Source organism: Panicum virgatum, chromosome 7K (genome assembly GCF_016808335.1).
Source record: "Panicum virgatum strain AP13 chromosome 7K, P.virgatum_v5, whole genome shotgun sequence".
Lineage (NCBI taxonomy): Eukaryota > Viridiplantae > Streptophyta > Magnoliopsida > Poales > Poaceae > Panicum > Panicum virgatum.
In genome coordinates this window covers 30226436-30249442 of record NC_053142.1, presented here as the reverse complement: position 1 = coordinate 30249442, position 23007 = coordinate 30226436, and the positions used below count along the sequence as shown (strand labels likewise).

Below are 23007 nucleotides of genomic sequence, written 5' to 3'. Positions count from 1 at the left end.
CGTCCTCCACGGGATGCGACGGACCCGCGCCAGGAGAAGGAGAGAAAGGGGCAGCCTCAGGATTGAGGCGCCGGCGGCGCAGATCCGGTGTGGATCCAGCGCCACAGGGAGGAGGCGGGGGCGGGGGTTGCGGGGGCGAGGGCAGAGCTGGCGGGTCGCTCATATCCAAGGAGAGTGGGGCAAGGTGAGATCTGGGGATGCCGGGGTCGGGGGGACTGCCAGCGAGAGGGGCTGGGGACCGCCGGGGCCGATGTGGCCACCGGCAGTAAAGGATGGTGGCCGCCAGGACCGGAGTGGTCACCGGCAGGGGAGCGCGCTCGCCTAGAGAGAGAAGCTAGAGAGAGAGTCAATCCACTTTTTTAACGAAAAGACTTTCTTCTTCACAATTTGGGCTAAAGAAAATTGCCGACTTATGTTTATTTACCAATTGTCTAGAGCCCCTGTTGTAATCATCAAGAATTCTAGCAACCCTGTCCGCACCTCTCCTCGACGCCTGTGTGAAAATGAGACAATCATCTGCAAACAAAAGGTGGGAAATCCAAGGAGCATTTCTGCTCTCACGAACTCCTCTTGAGACATAGAGAGGACCAATACCCTTCAACATGCATGACAGGCCCTCCGAGCAAAGCAGGAATAGGTAGGGCGATATGGGGTCGCCCTGTCTGATTGTGGGAATGGAATTGTGCTCTGTGGATAGCACGTACCGCCGACGTAGCTCCCAATGGCAATAAAATCAAAGGCGTGCCACTTTTGTCTACAACGTAACATGGACACAGATTTCAATCACAATCATAGGCTACCTTTGAAATTGCAGGCTTATATAGAGACTGTTTGGTCAGGAAAAGTCCTAGAGCTGAAAAAAGTCCATGGTCTTAAACTTTTAGCCCCACCCTATTTGGTTAAGGGACTTAGAGGGACTTTTTGTCATTAAATGAAGCTCTAAAAATGCCATAGTACCCCCTAACTGCCATGCAACCACTACCCTCCATGCCGGGCTGCATGCTGGCTGGCATGCATGCGCTGCGCGCTGGCTGCTCTGCATGCATGTCTTGCACATTTTATTGAAATCATGTCTTGCAGATTATTACAAATGATATTAGTACAAATTATTAATACAAATCATGTCTTGCACAAGATAAAAATACAATGGAAATTACATTTATTTCAAACTCCATAACCCATCGGCGACCCAATCCCGAAATTGATTCATCACGGTGCTATCTCTTTCATCTGTAGCGTTGGCATTAGAACTTTGTGCATGTAATGGAACATAATTTTCATCCCGGTCGCACAAGTCAAAATTTGTATCTGATATCTTGCTTTCTCTAATGAAATTATGCACTGCCATGCACGCCACAATAATCTTGCTTTGCTTGCGCTGCGGATAACTTGGTAGGTGCATCAAAATCCTCCACTTTTTTTCAAGACTCCAAATGACCTCTCTATTACATTTCTAAGTGAAGAATGACAGTAATTGAAGTGCTCTCTTTTTCCTCTAGGCATTGTGCCGTCACAGTATTCTTGGAAATGATATGTTATACCCTTGTATGGTGCAAGATAACCCAGTCTGTTTGGGTATCCCGAGTCCACAAGATAAAACTTTTCTGGTGGTGGATGTGGAAACTTGTGACCAAGTCTACTCTGAGCATCATTGAACACCCTCATATCATGAACCGATCCTGGCCAACCGGCAAGGACGAAAGTGAACCTCATATCAAAGTCACATATGCACATCACATTCTGACTCTTCTCCTTGTGTCTATTTCTATGTTGCACAGCAGTGGCATTTGGCACCACAACTTCAATATGTGTGCCATCTATTGCTCCTATGCAATTATCCATGAATGGCGTAAACTTGCTATTTTTCAATCTTGGGTGCACATTTGTGAACTGAGGATCTTTTGGCCTAATAATATCTTTTGCTAGATTGATTAAACATGCCAACACTTTCTCAAACTTTCTATTACATGTCACCAGAGATCTGACAAATCTATTTCTTTGCTGCCTAACTGATTGAGGGCACCAACTGTCCACAAAAATAGTGCCAGAGACTCTGTTGAAGACATTGTTCTAGTGGAATGCAAACCATAAGACTCAACTAGCACATTATGTAATTTCTCAAACATTGGCCTACTCATTCTAAACATATCATAGCAATCAGTTGGGTTCCCTAGTGTCCTCATAACCCACTCAATTCCAGTTTCTTTTGGCACCCTTCTAGGCCCTTTATTGGAGTAAGAGTCCAAGTAACACGTACCAATCATGCTGGCCAGCAAAACAGCTCTTCGCTTCTTCTGTTGTTGGAGCATCATCAGTGCAACAAGGTCATCATCATCACTGTCATCCTCAGAGCTGGTCTTATCACTATCATCCTACACCCAAAATAAATCATCAAATTTAGGTTCAACACATAATCATGCAAAGGTTCAGAACAAATTTGTAGCAGCACACAACTTTAGGTTCAACACATAATCATGCAAAGGTTCATTACATGACACACAAAACACCATAATCATGCAAAGGTTCATTACATGACACATCAAAGCAAGTCCAAATACATAAATAAGGCAAACATCATTGGGACCTAAGCTACATCAGGCCCTTTAGCTGGCACCAACTCTTCAACCACATAAGCCTGGCCTCATGACTCTGTTGTGTGCCTTAGCAAATAGTTGTGTTGCACAGAAGTACTGCACAGACTCTTCTGGGGCCCCACACTCTATTGCCAACTGTTGGCACTGAGTCAACTCCTCAACAAAGATGTTTTGACTCTTCTCTCTTGACTTCCCTCTCTTGTTTACTAATGCAGTCATGAGCTGGGAGGACTTTTCACTATCAATGGAGAAAGAAGTCAGCAGCCCCCTCATGAGCTTGACCACTGGGCTCTTGCTTTTCTTCCCAGGACTACTGGCAGTTGAATTGTCACAAGAACTACTCCCTCTCTTGCGGCTGCTGGTGCTCATGGGGCTGTTATCAAAACCATCATCACCAACTGCCTGCACAAAACCCTCAGGGGCTGCATCCTCATCACCAGCTGCCTGCTGAATACCCTCCTCTCCTTCATCATCAGGGAAGTATGCAGTGGATCCATCAATTGCCACACCTTGGTACATCTCTATAAGCAGATCTAAGTACTCAGGGTTGCCAAATTGAAATTTCTTGGCGTGCTTGTTATCCTGCATAGTAAATGGACAAGTGAACACAAGTACTCTCATAACACAATTGAAAATGCTCATTGACACATCATGGCTGCATACCTTGATTCTTTTGGCCCACCAACCAGCTGATGCAACAATTTCGTCGTTAGGTTCTCTACCATATCCAGTTTGAAAGCCAAGCCACACCCAAGCACAATACCACTTCTTCAATGTATCAAATCTGTTTTTAATTTGTTTGGTTGAATGTCTCTTGAATGCCCTCTCAAAGTATTTGTCCTTGATATTCTGGTACCCTCTAGTTGTCCAAACACCATTGGGACAATTTCCATCTCTCATTTCTTCAACAGCTATTTCACATAATGTTAAAGTATTTTCTTCTATCCAATTAGCCTTGTCAAAGGTTTTCTATTAAAGAAAATGTGAATTAATGTGTATCCTAATTAACATATCATCAACAAAACTTTAATGGAAGCATACTTGTATGAACTAGAAAAATGTTGCACACAAATCCAAGCATATACCAGTTTTGCACTTGTATCAAATAGAAAAAACACATACCTTTCCACCAGGCGCAATCTCTTCTTCATCTTCGTCGTCTTCATCCTCGATGTCCACTGCAGGGGCAGCAGAGGACGACGGCTAGCCGCGTCCAGCACCGAGGAAGTTTAGACCGCCGGGTGGCATGGAGAAGCCACGACCGCCACCGCCTGGGACATGAGCGCTGTAGCCCATGAACTCCCCACGGCCAGCTCCTCCGAAGCGCCCGCGGCCGCCACCACTGGAGACGTGACCAGCGTAGGCCATGGAAGGATCAAGGCCACCTCCTCCGAAGCGCCCACGGCCTGCCCCACCAAGAGTAGAGCCAGGGGGACAAAAGCCCGCATCGGCCGGTTGGATCCCGCGCCAGCGCTCAAACTTTTGCTGCGGCCCGGTCCTCAGCTTCTTCCTCGTGGAGGTCTACCGCGCAGACCAACGGAACTGCCTCCTGGGCAGATAGGTGGGAGCCCATGGCCGAATCCTTCTTCAGGTCGGAGTATCTGTTCGTACCTTTCGAGATCGGGGTAGCCCTGGGCTTGCTAGTTCAGATCGAAGCCACCGGGGAATCCTGACGAAGCTTGGGCGGGCGCGTGGTGGTCGTTGTGCGCCTGGGAGAAAAGATCCTTGTCGACGCCGGCCAGGGCGGACGCGCGGTGGTCGCTGGGCGCCTGGGAGAAAAGGTCTTCTTCGCCGGCCATGGTGGACAAACGGGTGGAGGCGCCGGGACGGAGTGCGGCGCCGGGACGACCGGGTGGCGGCGCCGGGACGGGAACGCTGGCATGGGAGCGGCGCTGGCACGGGACGCAGGCACGGGAGCGCGAGTGGCAGCAGCGGGTGGAGCAGATCGTGGCGCCGGCGGCGGGGCCTTGCGCGGCCGGGGGCGGCGGCAGCGGCGGCGATCTAGGTTTGGGTGGGGAGGGAGGACGAGTGGTTCATGAGAGGAGATAGGGGAGTGGGCGCAGGTCACGGGTGGGCGTGGGAGTGGGCGCGGGTCACGGGATAGGTGGGCCCACGCAGAGGGGTAGGCAGAAATCCAAACAAAAAGTCCCAAAAAGCTCCTCTTGAGAGTCTTTTTTATTTTAGACTCTAAGGGACTTTTAGTCCCTAAAAAGTCCCACGTGTTTGTTTTTTAAGTCCCATAAATTCCTAGGACTTTTGAATAAGTCTCTCTAAACAAATAGGGTCATAAACAAGCTTCCATATCTCTTTGCTCCCTCTAGGTCAAAAAAGAAGTCATTTGAGGGAGGAAAGAGAGATAAAAAAGAAGATGTTTCCTAGGAGTCATTTGAGGGAGGAAAGAGAGATAAAATAGGGTCATAAACAAGCTTCCATATCTCTTTGCTCCCTCTAGGTCATAAACAAGCTTCCATATCTCTTTGCTCCCATGCAATTACTGTATGCTTTGCTTCATTTCCTGTGATACCATGCATATTCCTAAGGCCACTCTGGATGGAGGTTTCATTCTCATTAATTAGTTGCGTGTCGTATCACCATTATTTTTTTATGATGTGACACCATATTAATGATAAAATAGGGCGAAATGGTTTCATCCTAGGAAACCAGGAGCACACCGTTTCCATGAATTGGAAACCGTGCGAAACTACCATTGGGGGCATGAAGTTTCATTTCATCCATTAATCAACCAATCATGAGCGTCGAGTATTAACTGTTATGATTAGCCGAAACAATAAGATGAAACAACACCATTGGGTGAGGGTTTCATTCATCATTTCAAAGCACTATAGATGACATGGCAGCCTAGATAACATCAAAATAAAACACCCCGTTGGAATTGGCCTAATGCAGCATGACACTCTACGAGGCAAAAAGAGGGGACATCAGGAATCGAACCAGCAACCCGCAGCATTAGGAATTGCCTTCCAAGTGCATTTAAATTCTCCTTGTTATGTGAGATGATGTTTTTTATATAGCGCCACAAGAAACCTTTCGACAACGTGCTCTATTCTCTCCGGTCTTCAAATAACTGACGTTTTGGACATTGACACGGTCTTCAAAATTCAACTTTCACTACTACTTTTTGCTATAAAATATTTATAATATACATTCAAAGTATACTTTTATAAAACTACAATCTAAGGGGAATCTATTGATACAATTTTTACATATCCAAACTCAACACATATATTTGTAGTCAAAGTTTAAAATAGTTGACTTAGGACAACCTCAAAACGTGGAGGGAGTATGTATATTAACGTGTGGGAGTTCCTTAGGGTCAAGGTGAGGCACTACATCAAAATAGAAGAAATAAGATGTTTTGATCCATGGACTAATTTTTAGTCAGGGTCACATCGGATGTTTAGATGCCAATTAGGGGAACTAAATATGGGCTAATTATAAAACTAATTGCATAAGTTGTGGCTAATTCGCGAGACGAATCTATTAAACCTAATTAATTCATCATTGACACATGTTACTGTAGCACCACATAGGTAAATCATAGACTAATTAGGGTTAATGGATTGGTCTCGCGAATTAGCCTCCATTCATGCAATTGGTTTTGTAATTGGCCTATATTTAATATTTCTAATCGGTGTCCAAGCATTCAATGTGACGGGACTAAAAATTAGTCCCTTTATCCAAACTAGGCAGGTTGGCGCGCTTTGCGCGCCTGTAGCAAAAGATTTGATGTAAAATAATAATAAAAATATATTATCGTATATTACAGTTAAAGTAATATCGTGCTGATATATTTTGGCAACGTGCTGATGTATTGAATGAAGTGTGATAGGTATAGTTGATAGATTGTCATATAATTATATTTTGCGAGTTTATGAAGTGGAATTAAAATCCAATAAGTAGTAGGGGCTAGCACGTGTAGACGTAGTGTATGAAATATGGTTATTGTTTTCATGTAAATAAATAATTAAATATATTTTGTGGGTGGATTTCAATTGAATATTATGTGGGTAACACCTAAATAACACACAGGGCCCATCCCTGTATAAATAGTACATAGAAGAATTTATTTTGTGTATGTTAGTAGATATAATTGATGGATTAGCTTACACTAATTATTAATTTTGGTAAAAAAAATGATAGGGTTAGAAATGAATGTATGATTCAATTATATTTTGCGAGTTCACAAAGTGAAAATAAAATCCAATATATAATAGAGGTAAATGTAGTATATAATTTTTTTCATAAAAAACTAAACATTTAAACACATGGGGCCACTTTTTAATTTTTTAATTTTTAATTTCGAATTATATTTTTTTATTATGAACAGTACCCGGTGGGGCCCACATGAATAGTACCTTTTTTACTATTTTTTATTATGAACAGTACCCCCGGCCCACATGAACAGTACATTTTATTATTTTTAAAATGATGAACGGTACCCCGGGCCCACGTGGGGCCGCGACGCATGAGCGCGCGCCAATTCCTGGCGCGTTAGTATAGTACTCAATAGGTACGAATGCGGAAAAAATGCTTATGTCATGTGCAATTCGAGACGGGCTGGAATAAAATGCGTGTACGATATATCTCCCTCACTTGGACGTATCTGTAAAAAAAGAGACATTCCAATCTCTTTGCGAGATGTAACTTTATTTTTCTAATGTTCTTTCACAATAAAATTATTTTTTTCATTTTTTATTGTATAACTAATTAATATTCTCAGCAGAACATTAAATAGTTGAGGTCCTTGATGATTATCTTCTGGCTGTGCATGTGAAGTGCAGTGCTTTCTATTAGGGTCTGATTGGTTGGCCCCATGCGGCCTGGCTAGGGATGTAAACGGATCGGATACGGACGGATATTATCGAAATTGTATCTGCTTTCACATTTTTTATCGGATTCGAATTCAAACACGGATAGTCTCGGATACAAATACGGATTCGGATTGCTTCGGTTATGAATACGAATAGATATGTATCGAATACGGAGTGAACCGGATGCGGATCATGTCGGGCATGGATGTTTATTCGGATAACGAGTAAAGGCAATATTTATTCAAAATAGAATGTCGAATTATTGCTAAAGTATGACTTTAGTTCTTAAACTACACTAATAATAAATAAGATTCAATTTCTATAGAGAGGTAATAGGTACATTATATTTTTAGTAAAATTTTAGTGCCAATTTTATATTTTTCTGATTTGAAATGAATTAGTTCTAATTTTTTTATAAACAAATTCATTTTTTATTAATGTATATATTTTGTATTGTAAAACTAAAATAGTGGCAGTAGGTAGATTATATTTTTATAAAAACTTTGGTACTAATTTTGTATTTTTCTGATTTCAAATGAATTAGTTATAATTTTTCAGACTTTAAATTAAATTTTTGTTAATATATATATCTATTATAAAACTATCCGAATTTAATATCTGAATCACCTATCCGGATTATCCGACAGGATATCCGATATCATACGGATATTATCCATATTGTATCCGTATCCGATATCCGAATAAATTATCCGAATTCATATCCGAATATTCGAAAAATGTCCAGATATCCGAAAAATAATATCCGAATCACTATCCGACCCCTCTCGATCGGTCGGGAAATTTCCGTACCATTTACACCCATGTCCGCTAGATGCAATCACAATTTGATTGGTTGCAGGGACGGCATGCAAAAGGAGGCCGCGAGCCTGGGTCCGGGAGACGCAAATGAAGGTCTCGGTTCGAAATTTTTTGAATTTTGATACTGTAGCACTTTTGTTGTTATTTAATAATTAATATCTAATTATAGACTAATTAAGTTTAAAAGATCCGTCTCGTCATTTACTGTTAAACTATGTAATAAGTTATTTTTTTAACTGCATTTAATGCTTCATGCATATGTCCGAATATTCGATGTGATGGGTACTGTAGAAAAATTTTTGGATACTAAACAGGGCTTAAGTTCGTTTCCCGCGAGCTTTGGCTCACTGTATGCGGCGGAGGACCAGTTAATGATGGTATTAAGTAGGTAATTAGCATATATTAAGTGATATTAGTTTTTTCTAAGGTGATTAAGGTTTCATAAGATAAACTAAGAACTATTAAATATATTCATATAAAATAAACATCATAACGATAGTTGTAGATAATATTTTATCTTATATGACACTTCCTCGTGCGGGCAACTAAACAACTTCTATCCATAGTCTGGCTAGAGGAATACAGACAACCAATCAATTAGAGGGGTATTGCATCCACTGAACCTTACGGAGCTAGGCTCACCGGGAAACAATCAGGCCCTTACTAACTCCCAATCTAACAAATCTACGCCTCCGTCTAAAAAAACAAGAGATTTTAAGATTCAAAATTTATCCTAGAAAACAAGTCACTTTATGCTATTTAGAAAATGAATGTGCATGTAAGAATAAACTATTATTAAATATAGATAATAAATATGAGCAAACATGATCATTTTACCTTCTTGTTAATATGTTCTGAAATCTCTGCAATGACTTTGGGACGGAGGGAGTAGCTAGCTGCCGTAGCTCTTTATAAAGAAAGATATTTGCTTCCTTCACTACCGGAAAACCGTAGTTTGCCGTGTGTCCGATAGTCCACCGTGTGCATTTTATTGGGCACACGGCAAAGGGGTGTTTTGCCTTGTGTCGCAAAGAAAGCACACAGTAAAAAAAGGACAAGACAAATTTATGCTTTGCCGTGTGTCTTTTTTTGGCACACGGCAAAGACATTCTTTGCCGTGTGCTTTCCTTTGGCACATGGCATGACTTTGCCGTGTGCTTTTTCTTGGCACACAGCAAAGTAACTTTTTCATGGAACCCTCCTACGTCCCAAATCCAGTTGCCCCAAACAAAAAATTTCTCTTCGCACTTTGAAATTTTTTTCTACTCCCTACATACAACATGTGGTACTTCATATTAAAATTTGGTACATTCTTGTATTTTTTTATATTTAACTAATTAATTATATTTCAAGTAATTTTTTGAATCAAGTCAAATTTGAACGGGAGGTAATTCAAATAATAGAACAAAATGAGTGAAAAATAATATTCATGTTATTTAGCCTAGTTTGAGACCTTACTCATGAAATGAAAAGAAATTTCCAACATCTTATTTAGGAAACATGATCACAAAAGTGTGTCCGGATGAATTTAAAATTCTAAAAAAATGAAGTCTGGAAATCATGATATTTCTCAATGTCTCATGATATCACACGTGGAAGCTGTAGTAAAAATTTGAGTAGCTTTCGCAATTTTTTTATGCACAATGCTTACAAATGAAGACATCTCCGAAGAAGTTTCATAGAGTTGAGAAATATGTGGTTAGGTTTGGAAGGGAAGTGACGTTCGAATTGGATTTCGGCTTCAAAAATTTTTCGATGGCCAATAGACAATATATATTGTTTCTTGTTAATTTTTGGTAATTTTTTGGATCAATTTGATAAATTTTATGCATTAAGTATAATTATAAATACATTTAGTTTGTTGTGTGTTAAGCTGGAACACATGACAAAAAAATACTTTGCCGTGTGTAATCCTGACTACACACGGCAAATTCACCACCAGGGGCCTACCTTGTGGCAGAACCGTCTAAATTATCCCGGCTCAAGTGCGCAGGCCATCACCATTAAAGGCAACACCAGCTCAAACGCACTTCAAACGGAACAATTCTTGGTATGTCGGGTAACGTCCCGATACAACCACCGGTTCTCGGATCGAACAAGCATACCCCGCACGAAGGCGAGTCCAGAGATATTACAACCCCAATTTTACAACATACGCATAGTAAAGATTACAAACCAGTTCAAATCATTCTTACAAACCAAAATTAAGTAAAACAGTTATACAAGCCATAAGTGTAAAGCTTCAGGGTTTAAACAGCGGAAGATAAAACACGACGGCTACAACACGTCGCAAAAAGGATACCAAGCTAGCCCAAGCATGGTATCACTCGTCATAGTCATTGCCGGTCGAAGACGTGTCCCACTCTACGGACCAGCCAGGAGGCAACGAGCAAGGATAGGTCAAGCTAGCGATCTGATCCTCAAAACTCATACCTGAAAAAGAGTTTCAACAGCAAGACTGAGTATTCTAATACTCAGCAAGACTTAACCGTCAACGGGTATAAGTAGCCCACTTTAGCTAGACTATGCAAGGTTTTGTGAGGCTCTGGTTTTCCTTTTGCTGAAAAGCAATAAAGAGTATGTCCTTACTTTCAAGTTTTAACTTTCAAGATTCTAGTTGATTAACCATTCTATGTAAGCAACTATTATTCAATCATGGTAGAACTTTAAGCAAACATCAAGATTGATCATAATATTGTTGCTCTTCTTACTCTGTGTGGCAAAGAGATCAAGCAGTCTCATTTCATCGTGAGAGGCGGACGATTCTGAATCGAAATTCAACCTTGCAAGGATAAACCTAGCACACACGTCTGGAACACCGTCGGGTCATTCCCAAACAACCGTTGACCTTTCTTTCCGGCTTGTGGATAGGGTCACTCTCCCCGACTACAGGGCTCCAAGGCCGAACCTTGTCCCTTGAAGTCGTAGTGTTGCGCAACATAAAAAAACCTATCCCTAAGAGAGAGAGTGAAAGGTATATCCACTCCCCGGTCCAATCGGCTACTAGGCTTGCCGCGTACCATATTTACGGCATGTGGCTAGTACTTTCAAAAACTTAACCAGCACTACCACACACCGCGATCTTAACAAGTTCATCAACACAGACGGGGTCTCACATAAAGTCATGATATCGATCACAACCCCGTCCGTCGTCCTTATATTGATAACATAAAGTAAACAAACAATTCCTATAAAGCTCGCGAGTGACAGGCAATCACTCGATTTTTACCGGTCCTATAAGCTTAGCAAGTAGTCGAACTCAAGTCTAGTATTCAGTACATAGGTTCCTAGGCTCATGCATCTAGGGTTTCAATTCAACTACTAAGAACTGTAAATGCATAAGCAAGTAACAACAGTAAATGATAATAATTTGAAATATAGGTTATGTCCGGGGCTTGCCTTCTCGGTAGTTGCTAACTATTTCAGCCCTAGGCTCTTTCGAACTTTGGTCCGGGGCTTCAGTTAGTTCAGCAGTGTTTACTTGAGCTTCGAGATCACCTCCGTCAGATTCCGGGATCAGCTCGTACGTCCCGTCCGACAAAGTAGTCGTATCTATATGTAATGCAAGAACAACATTATAAACACATATGAGCAATCGTTTATAGAGTAGTTAAATAACAAATCTATCTACACAAGGCATCATGATCAACAGCACAAATGAAGTCTACTAACTTCACAAACAAGTGGGCGTGATTTCCTATAACAAATAAATCAAGGGTTGCTAATAAATTAACAACTCAGAGTATAAACAGAAATAAATTTAGCAAAAATTACCCTAAACAGAAAATGAACAGATTAAGCTACCCTGTAAAAATCATCCCAAGAAATGTAGCCATTTAATCACAACAATTCATTCATTCAGACAACACCTAGAGCAAGCTTGAATTATACAGGTCAAAATATAGCAAAGCAGAATCTCAAAATTTAACAGGAGATCTACACAGAAATGAACTAGCAACTGTGAATTTTTCATGATTTTATGTACACCGAATTAATTCTGAGAAAATAAACAAAACAGAAATAAGATTAGCAAGATTCATTTTTAGCTCATGTTCTATCCATGAACTGAGGCTCAAACTTTCTGTACAAGCTAAACTACTCCAGAAGAACATGTAGAAATATTATCATGATTTATTATGAAAATAAACTATTTACCATAATTAAAGTCTACTAAACAAACATTAAATCAAATAAAAAGCTACACAAGAGAACTGATCATGAAATTTTTATAGCAAAACTAGTGTTACAAGAACAAACAACCATAAAAGTTTCACTGCAATACATGGCTTCAAACAGTAGATAAGAAAAAGATAAAATCAATCAATATTTATGCACTAGTAACACAAATCAAATTCTACAGCAAAAACTTTCAACTAAAGCCTAACATATTATGGTTCTACTGCATAGAGCTCTTCAAGAGGATTCCAAAACATCTAGATTTGCTATTTTCCAAATTTTCCACGAATTGATATTGAATTTCAAAAATCACTGAAAAACATCACAAGGAAGTCCCTAGAGCACTATTCATATGTGTCTTGAGCTATTCAAATAACCCCCTGGGCTTTCTCGAATTCAAACCCGAGGGTCCTTGGCTGGGTCAGAGAGGGGAGGCGGGGTTTGACCGGCCATTTCCCGGCGACGGGCTCACCGGCGGCGAGGTATGGGTTGGGGGAAAAGGAGTAGAGGTCGATGCGGTTCTCTGGAGGCTCTTGAGGCGCGAAATGAGGGAGGGAGGGGTCGGTCCACGGCGAGCGGCGGCTTGCGGGGCTCGGAGCACGGCGGCGGGGTAGCTCCGGTGGGTTTTGGGCGACGAGAAGCGGCTAGGAAGCTGCGCTAGGACGAGGCGCGGCTAATGGTGGGGGCTATTGGGGTGGAGCGGGTCTGTGGTGGCGGCTCCGCGGCGGGGTGAGCTCGCCGGTGTTCAAGCGGGGCGGCGGCGGCGTTCTGTGGCGTGGGGGCGAGGAGAGAGCAAAAGGGCGATAGGAATCGGTTTCTGGGGTATTTGTAGGGCTCAGGCGCGCGCTAGAAGAGGGCGGCGGCTTCTGCAGCGGGCGCTCCACCGTGACGGCGAGGTGGCGGCGGCGCGGACGCTTCTGGGCTCGGCGGCGCGCGTGGCACGGCCGGGGGGCTCCAGCGCGAGGCAACAGGAGGGGGAGGAGGAGCAGAGCGACGCGTGGGCGCCAGCGCGACGGAAAAGGTGGCCGGGAAGGCTCTCCACGGCGCCGGCGGGCGGCGCTGTCGGTGGGCGACAGCGAGAAACAGAGCAGGGAGGTGGGGGAAGGGGATAAGGGTCATTTTGCAATTTCAGAAAATTCCAGGGACCACTCTGTAAACAAGCAATAACTTTTGAACTAAAGCTCAAATGGAAAAGTGCCCAACATGAAAGTTGTTCAACTTTTCAAAATCTACAACTTTGATGTTGTGCAAAAATTTATTTGACCAAAGATTCAAGAGCTAAATTTAAAAACATTGAAGGGATTTTGAATTCCAAGGAATTTTGTCTTTTTCAATACAAAAACACTTTAAACTTACACTTAAAAGCAAATTTTGCCGCCATGCATTAAATGCACTGAATTTTGCAAAAAAACCCTCCGCCAAAGCTATAATTACACAACCTAATCAACATAACTACAGAAAGGACCTTGCATAAAATTATAATTACACATATAACCTTTATATTTACTAAAAGATCCTTTTCAAGCAATTCACACACATGATGCATATAAAATATACCCAATTACTGTGCAGACACCTTTTTAATTACTGTGCAGACACCAAGAGTGTTACATACTCCACCCGTGGCCACCCAATCTCTTATCCCCAACCCCCCCTCTCTTTCTCACTCAATCTCTTCCTCTCCTCCGGCCCCTCTCTCTCTCAATCGACTCCCACCGCCGCCCCCTCCCTCTCATGCCGCTGCCGCCCCTGCCCCTGCCCCCTCCCTCCTCTGACTCCACGGCGGGACGACTCCCGGCCTCCCTCCGCCGGATCCGCGCGCGACCTCGTCTTCCTCGGCGGCGGCGAGGGCTCCTCCGTCGGATCCACGCCCCCTCCCTCCTCTGGCTCGGGACGACTCCCGGCACGCCGGATCTCGCTGGCCTCGAGCTCGGGGGAGGAGTAGGGGAGGGGGCCGCGCACGGCCTCGTCTTCCTATCGGCGGCGGTGGCGGCCCGAGCTCCCAACGGCGGCGGTGGAGGCGCCAGATCCGGATCCGGCGGTGTGCCTCCTCTCCTTCCCCCTCACCTCCGACCTATGTTCTCTCTCTGGCATCTCCTTTTTTTTTCCACGGGTGGGGTGGCGACGTGGTGGTGGCGGCGGCCAAAGGTGCGGCGGTGGCGGGGGTGCGGCCGGTGGTGCGGCGGCGTGGGGAAGGCGGCCGAGGCCCGGCGGGGTGCTGGTGGTGACGTGCCAGCGGCCGCCAGGGCAGCAGCGGCAGCATGGGCGGCGGGCTGGAGGCGGGGGCCATGGCGGCCGCCGGTGGGGGTAGCTGTGGCTGACGGATTTTTTGTTTTTTTTTAATTTTTCATAAAATTTTTGCCGAGTGTCAAAAATACACACGGCACATGTCTTTGCCGTGCGCGCGACAAAAGACACTAGTTGCCGTGCTACGTTTGCCGTATGTTACACACGGCAAACTTCTTGCCGTGTGTATTTGGGGCTTTGCCGTGTGTTCCTGGCACACGGCAAACCCGTGGATTCTGGTGGTGTATATAATTGCTTGGGCCTACCATGTGATGAATCTGTCCCGTTGATCACTGCCCTTGTCGGGAAGGCTCCTACTCTTTCCCTACATCCCCGTGTTCATCCTGGTCAACCAGCCCAGCCAAAGCCCAAAGGTGGATCAGGATGTCCGGAGTAGCGGTGCTGGCATCAGCTCTCTCCGCCGGGACGGCATGGGAGAAGCTCTTCTCCTTCCTACGGGCATTCACCTTGGTACCCTCATCGTCGTCATGGGTGGCCATGGATCTGGAGGACCTAAGGAAGCTGGAGAGAACCACACGACGGATCCTGGCAACCCTGCACGACGCTGAGGAGCACTGGAACATCCGGGAGGAATCCACCAGTTTGCGGCTCAGGGAGCTCAAGGAGCTGGCGGAAGACATCGAGGGCGTTGTTAAGGAGTATGAGTATCAAGCCGGCCGCTGTAAGATGGAGGCCCTCAAACAATCAACCAGATATCACTTCACCGGCAAGCGCAAGCGCCACGAGGTTACTTTATATACCACCTCACAGAAATTTATTTATTGGAAGTTTTGTTCATTCTTGTGTCTTTGAACTCATTCTAATCTAGTTAATTTGCACAAAAGGTTTCTGTTCTGCTTGATTTTTTCATCACAAAATCATATTTGGCTTCTTATTGTTGCATTAATAACTATAAAATGGAAGAGTACATTAATGCTGGTTAAGCTTTTCTTCTTTCTTGATCAAAACAGGAAAATGAGACAGACTCCGGCGACACTGGTGTCGTACAGGTTCCATATGAGTTCCTTTCTCGAGTAACCAAAATAACAGAGAGATTTGACGAAATCAAGCATTTCTCAACCCATTTCAGTTTATCAGAGGATGATGGAGAGAGACTGCTCACTCCTGATGTCAGTAGTCTGAGGCATACCACCTCTTGTGTACTTGAGAAGGGGATTCTGGGGCGAAACAAAGATATAGATATAATTGTGGAGAAAATACTGTCTGGGGAAGGGGAAAATAATGGAGGAAGGCATGTATCCGTCATGGCAATTGTTGGTACCGGAGGATTAGGCAAGACAACGCTAGCACAACTTGTGTACAACGACCCGAGAGTGCGCCAGTCATTTGACAACCATGCTTGGGTTTATGTGTCTGAGAATTTCGATGTCAGTACAATAACAAGGGACATCATCAATTCATTAACGCAAGGGGCATGCGATTTTACAGAACTTTCTGACCTCCAGGAGAAACTGGCCGATGAGATGAAGGATAAGAGAATTCTACTTGTGTTGGATGATGTACAGAATGAGCGGGGAGACTGCTGGGAATCATTGTGTCTGCCTATGTGTTTTGCAAGGATTTGTAAAATCATATTAACCTCTCGGAGCGAGGAAGTTGCCAGACTAGTGCAGACAATGCCTTCCCATCGCCCAAGCTGCTTAAGTATTGATGAGAGCTGGTCCTTGTTCAACCAAGTAGTATTTCCTGATCAAGCGTTTGACGCTCCAGCAAATCTGATTGAGATTGGGAAGAACATTGTTAAAAGATGTCAGGGATTGCCGTTAGTAATTAAGACACTAGGAAGCATGTTACGCCATGAAACAGATGAAGATAAATGGGTAGATGTCTTGGAAAATGAGCTGTCGCACTTGGAAAAATCACATTACGAAGTTTACCATCATTAGAGTTGACTTACAAGCACAAGACCATATTACATATACTAAGGTGCTGCATCATTTTCTTTTCTAACTACTGTTTCCAAAATGTAGGTTCACTTCCTAAGTTGATGGTGTTATCAAAAGGATTTCGCTTTGTGCAATGTGATAGAGAATAAAATTGGACATGTGTATATCAATGATTTAGTTCAGTCATCCATCTTGTTCCATGCCTACAGTGAATACTACTAGCTGACATGATCTTAGATGATTTGAAAGAAGTGCATCAACTGATGGAATTCTGCAAAATGTCCGGTATATATCCATACCTTATAGTTCACATCCGTTGAGATTCTAGTTACACCACATCCTTTTCAGGTCACCACTGTGATAGCGGAATATAATGCGTATTTAAATTCCAGAAGCATAATTCTGGAACTGTAAGAAGTTGCAGGCCCCTTTGCTTCCTGTCATGTCGAGGCATTTCATACTTCGTTTACCACTTAATATTTGGGGTGGTACAATAATGTCATTTATAATCTTCAAACACTAGATTAAATTTTTTATGTACAATTTCAAATAGGCATTTGATTGGTATTGGACACCTAGCCACCCAATTAACCTTGATAGTTTGCCTCAAAGTGCATATCAGTAGATGTGGTTGCACGGTTGAAATGAGATCTTCGGAATATTAAAAAAATTAGAGGTTTTTATGGTTCACCTAGGGGAAATAATGGTTTTCTATCTAATCTAACAGATCAATTCTTGCATAAAACATAATTGCATAAACCACGTAGGGGAAATTATTTATTGCAAATTCATCTTCTGTGGAGATGCTTAACTGAGTACAGAGTGTCATGTTTCTGAATCCCCACTTATAGACTCTCTTTAGAAAAATGTTGGCGTAATAAGAAATGTCAGATTTATTAGTTACCACAACCTTCACTAGTAAAAATGTGCCCATCCACGACATTTTCCTTGTGATGTTCTAAATTTCATCATTGAATAATGAAATTTTATGGTTCGTCGTTAATTATTGGTGACGAAGCACTTGCACTTCAAATTTACGACAAACATAAAAAAATCACAGAAAAACAAATATTTTTGTCACGGGTCATTTGCGTCATCCATATTACCCACTTGTGACGTTCCAATATTGAATTGTGACAAGGCTGGATCATCATATAACCATTCAGCATCAATGACGAAATAAAATTGGTCATAAGTTTGACTATTGTAACACCATTTCTGACACTAAAACAGCGTGAGGCCGTTCTGGTCTGTTCCAGGGTCTGGGTCTGGCGATGCTTGAATTCAGTGACTGAGCTGAGCAATCTCTGTTGTTCACGTTCACTTGGCCCATGTTGCGTGATAAGATGTCTAATGTGTTCCAAGTTATGCATAGCGTTTAGTCCATGAAAACTGTAAGGAAACAAACAGTGCCTATGTCCAAATTCCTGCCTGCACCAGGCTTTTCGGGCACAGATTGAAAGGTTGTACTATATAGCATTATAACTAGATAGTTGCTCCTTACCCTCGATCTCCTAGGGCTTTTTGTTTTGAAGAAGAAGCTCAACCTTCTCACATCGTCACTCCCCTGACCCCTCCCTCCTCTGTCCGTCGCCTCACACAGTTCGTCTCCTATTCGTCGCTGCGGTGGTACTCGCTCGTGGCCGGGTTTACATCTAGACGACGCCATGCGTGTGTTGCGCGCCGTCGAGGCCGCCAACGGCAGGCGCCTCCTGGGCGGCATCACCGTCAAATTCAACCTCGTCGATGAGAACAGTGAACGCAAGAACCCATCATAATAAACCCTATTCAACCGACATGACAAATTCTGCGACCCACGGTACAATTCATTCAGTTGGCTCCTGAGGGGTGCAAAATTACAGCATAAACAAAAGAACTAAGTTGCACTAATTTCTGAACTATCGACTATGGTCAAAGATTCAGTGGGTAAAGATCCACAGGGATCATTCGAGTTACTGCTGAATTTAGAAACTTTCCATCTATGACACCTTCAGAGACAGCGAAACAAGGCTCCAGGTTCACAATCTTACTTTGGCAGCGGCTTCCTTGATTTGCTCGATCGTGAACACCCCGAAGAAGCTGTCATCTACGACTGCATTTATTGCAGCGTATGCGACATCATCCACGCTCACAGGGGGTGCAAGGACTAGGTCAGAAGCAGGCAGTGAACTCAACGGTTTGGTGAAGTTTTCAACCGAGGAAAGCAGCTTCTCTAATGGTTCTCCGACAGTGTCGAGCGGTATCTCAAAGCCATTTACTTTCCTTTTACCGTAAATGAAGCCTGGCCTCAACACAACACCTGTAGAAGATAAAGAAAAGTAGGTTCAAAAGATGACAAGATGTATAAATTTAGAGAGAAAATCTGAGGATAATGTTGTGAAGTGTTTCTAACCTGAGCCTGGGTATTTTGCGAGGACTTCAGACTCAGCCTTTCTCTTACCCGTGAAGTATCCCGAGGTAAGAAGAAAGGATGGAAGATTGTAGTCATGAACAGAGATTAAATTGAACTTTGGGACTCCTGTGGAATAACACATGAATATGCTTAATTGCTTATTATATGCTCTTTTATTTATAAACAACCCCAAAGGAAAGGATAAGGTAACACAATAATCCACCTCATGTCATTCCTTGAGAAGATTAAACTAAGAAAGCAAGCTCTAACCAAATACAGTAACTTAAACTTTGATAATTAAAAGTTGTAGATAACCAGATCCCCGTAGCTCAAATTCTGATGAAACTAAAGGTCAATATGTTGGTCGCACTAAGTAGACATGACTTTAGAAAAAAAAGCAACTAGGTTTCTTACCATCTTTCTTTAGGTTCATATAATTGTTTTATGACATTCAGGTTCCAACATTTCAGTGCCAACATATAGTAATTTACATTACCACCAAACTATTACAAATAGTTGTCAAAGCAGGATTTTTATAGCCCTACCTGGGGGGGGGGGCGTTGGCCGGTGACATGAGCCAAATCACATTGGTGCCAAATGCATAGCCCCATAAAAGAAAAATAAAGTGTCTTTCTATGTAGCTGTTTGAACAATCTTAGTCAACTCACATCAATCTCCTAAATTGCCAATATAGAACGTAGGTGCATACAAATTGGCATATCATTGTCATAGGGCATTACATAATACTTACTGTTATGGGCAGAAAGTACTGTTCACGTCGTGAACAGTAATGAATCTAGGATATTATGAAAGATTAGATTAGTTTGTTATTTCCTTAAATTTAGAGATTGATTTCTTAAGGGTTAAGTTAGGGTTTCTTAAGAGTCAAGTCAGCCCATCTATATAAGGATGGGATTGTATCTCTTTTAATTAAGCAATGAAACAATGAACAAGAATCAATTCCCAAGTCCCCCAAAAGTCTAGTCTCCCCCCCAAGCCGACTCCACCCGGCTATCTTCCCGGTGGTGTTTATCTTAAGCCGTGAGAGAAGTAGGGCTAGACCCAGCCCTCCTACGAGTCTCCAAGCCGCAAGAACAGTAGGGTTCAATCCTTCCTTCTCGCGTGTCCTATCTGTACCATCACATCTGGTATCAGCATCCAGGCGTTCCTCCAAAACCCCACCGCTCCATCGCCGTCGCCCGCCGCCGCCACTTTGTCGCCATCATCGTTGCCATCTGGTTCTGCCATGGGGTTATGAAGGGCTGGAGCCATGGCCTCCACCAGACCACCACAGCTCGAGGCCGAGCTGTCTTCGAAGGAGGGAGGAGATGTTATGGGTAGAAAGTACTGTTCACGCTGTGAACAGTAATGAATCTAGGGTATTAGGAAAGATTAGATTAGTTTGTTATTTCCTTAAATTTAGAGATTGGTTTCTTAAGGGTTAAGTTAGGGTTTCTTAAGAGTCAAGTCAGCCCATCTATATAAGGATGGGATTGTATCTCTTTTAATTAAGCAATGAAACAATGAACAAGAATCAATTCCCAAGTCCCCCAAAAGTCTAGTCTCCCCCCAAGCCGACTCCACCCGGCTAGCTTCCCGGTGGTGTTTATCTTAAGCCGTGAGAGCAGTAGGGCTAGACCCTGCCCTCCTACGAGTCTCCAAGCCGCAAGAACAGTAGGGTTCAATCCTTCCTTCTCGCGTGTCCTATCTGTACCATCACATCCATCACACTTACCATATTCTTTTGCAGCATTTACTGCTATGATATTTGCCTCACCATTTATCCTTTTCATTTGTTCTTCATTGCCAAATCCTCCAAGGGTGGACACAACAGCAGTAGCTCCAACCAATACTTCATCCCATCTTGCGTAGAAAACATCTCCTACATCACATTAAGATGCTTAAACTAAATACTAGAGTGCCACACAACATTTAAATCACAATCTCTTGAAAATCGATTATCAGACCATGTGGGTCTGCCACATATTTGAAGGACAAGTTTGTAACAGGAAATTCAGTCTCAGTTGCACTTTGTTAAACCATTTTTTTCACAAATAAAGAGAATTGTAATAAGCCAGTGAGCAAGGCCAAAATAAAGACACAATATATTTATGTTTACATTATTTTGCAATAGCCAATATATGTAAAAAACAAGCATGACAGTGACATCAATACATATTGTATTTCTTACAGAACAGCTATTGCTCTAGATGAGGAATTTTATTATTTAATTATTTCCATTCTCCATTCAATTGTATGCCCAATCACTTGATAAAGATATAATTTGGGAGACCTAACAAGTAAGGGAATTAAGTTAACTAACCTGAGGGAGCTAAAGCTAATCACCAAACTTGCCACAACATATAATATCATAAGCGTACCTGCTTGCCAATTTACTTGATCAACCCAGGAATCAGAGTAAGATGGTCTTCCTGACCTGCCCATCAACACAAAATGAAGCAGAATGTGTAAATGTCACCACAATGCAGGTTTGGTACCCAGAAACACTACAAGGGTAACCTTTCATGTTTCATTGGCATACAGATTAATGACCATGAACTCGGGTCGTTAAATTTGGTAAAATAAAGGGGCCACTGAAGAAATCAATAGATGGGAGTCAAAACTTAAAATTATTGAATATATTCTGGAATGTGGAAACTGCAACTGCTTCATAGTGAATTGATTTCCATATCAGTTTAATCGCTTCTCATACAAGAGGAAAAGAGGTACCTGCTCAAGCTCACAATCTCAATGCCTTCAGAAACAGCAGCTTTGCAAATCGCAGAGCCAACGAATCCACTTCCGCCCAACACCACAATCTGCAACCATAGAGAAACACTTCAGAACGGTGAGGAAAAACCGGCTTAACCTGACAAATGCTGAAATGGTAGAGACTTCAGCTGCTCAAATACGTAGTACATGCCTTCTCGGTCTTCACATCAGCGACAATATCGATCGGGGTGGAGGAGTAGTCCTCCCTGACATCCGACGCGGCGAACCTGCACTTGGTACGGAGCCTGCGCGACCAAGAGAAACCATGTCCCCACGAAAACTTTGAGGGGGAGAGGAGGGGGAGGGGAGGGAGGAAAAGATAACCTAGAGTATGGGAACGCGGCGGTGGGGGCGGGAGCCGCGCGGACCGACGCCGCCGCGGCTACCGCGGGCGGGCACCGGCGAGGGGAAAGGGGCGAGCTGGCCGGCGCCGGCGCCCGGCGGCCGGACGAGCAGCGGCGAGGGGGCCATGGGCTCCGCCGCTCGATGGGCCTGGGGCTGAGCTTGCGGAGGTGTGAGAAGGCGAGTGCGCGACGTCGGGAGCGGCCGGAAGGTGGTGGTGGCGCAGGGCACGCCCGCGTGGGGGGCGGTGGGGCTGCCTCGTCGTCCCCGGTGGCTGTGGGGCTGCTGCCTGCTGGAGCTGGAGTGAGGCGTCACGCTGCCACGTCGCCCGCTTGTTTTTCCTGTGGATCTTTTTGTGCTCAGCAAACGGCGAAACGAAACGGGAAAAGCGTGACGTACTGTCCAGATCCCGATTGGACGGCTCGGATGTTGCGATGCTGTTTACGTATTTGCAACGAACTCGGCGTCCGGGCATGCCGACAGGAGATTGCCAGGCCGGGAAATGGAGACCACTCATGTCTGAAGCGTGAATCTTCGGTATATTATTGTAAAGTTATTCTAGAATTCAAATTTTGTTTTAAATAACAAGTCATCTTACACTATTTCAAAAGGCAAACATGGTCATTGTTGTCTTGTTATTTTGTTTTAAAAATTTTAAGATGACTTGTTTTTTTAGAACGGAGAGAGTATTCAACAAACTATGTACAGCGCTGCACAATCGTCTAATGAATAATGATGATTGTGCATAAACAACCAAAATTTTTCAATACACGAAAGAATGACTTACATGATATCTGCACAACATAAATCTAATCAGACAAATCAATAAAAAATGGAATCAGCATTATCTGCTTCAGTAATAAGGTAGAATCCTAGCTCGGGCAGCC

The 23007-nt window shown here is 43.4% G+C and overlaps 1 protein-coding gene and 2 pseudogenes across 1 annotated transcript; 1 reads left to right on the top strand and 2 right to left on the bottom strand.

The window, feature by feature from the left end:
• Window positions 1-2589: 2589 nt before the first annotated feature.
• Window positions 2590-4167, bottom strand: LOC120640100 (annotated as a pseudogene).
• Window positions 4168-14974: 10807 nt separating this feature from the next.
• On the top strand, window positions 14975-16893 carry LOC120640854 (putative disease resistance protein RGA4). The gene is made up of 2 exons (XM_039916772.1): window positions 14975-15454; window positions 15679-16893. Exons 1-2 carry the CDS (start codon window positions 15092-15094, stop codon window positions 16612-16614), a joined length of 1299 nt encoding a protein of 432 aa, XP_039772706.1. The 5' UTR covers window positions 14975-15091; the 3' UTR covers window positions 16615-16893.
• Window positions 16894-18386: 1493 nt separating this feature from the next.
• Window positions 18387-22439, bottom strand: LOC120640853 (annotated as a pseudogene).
• Window positions 22440-23007: the final 568 nt, after the last annotated feature.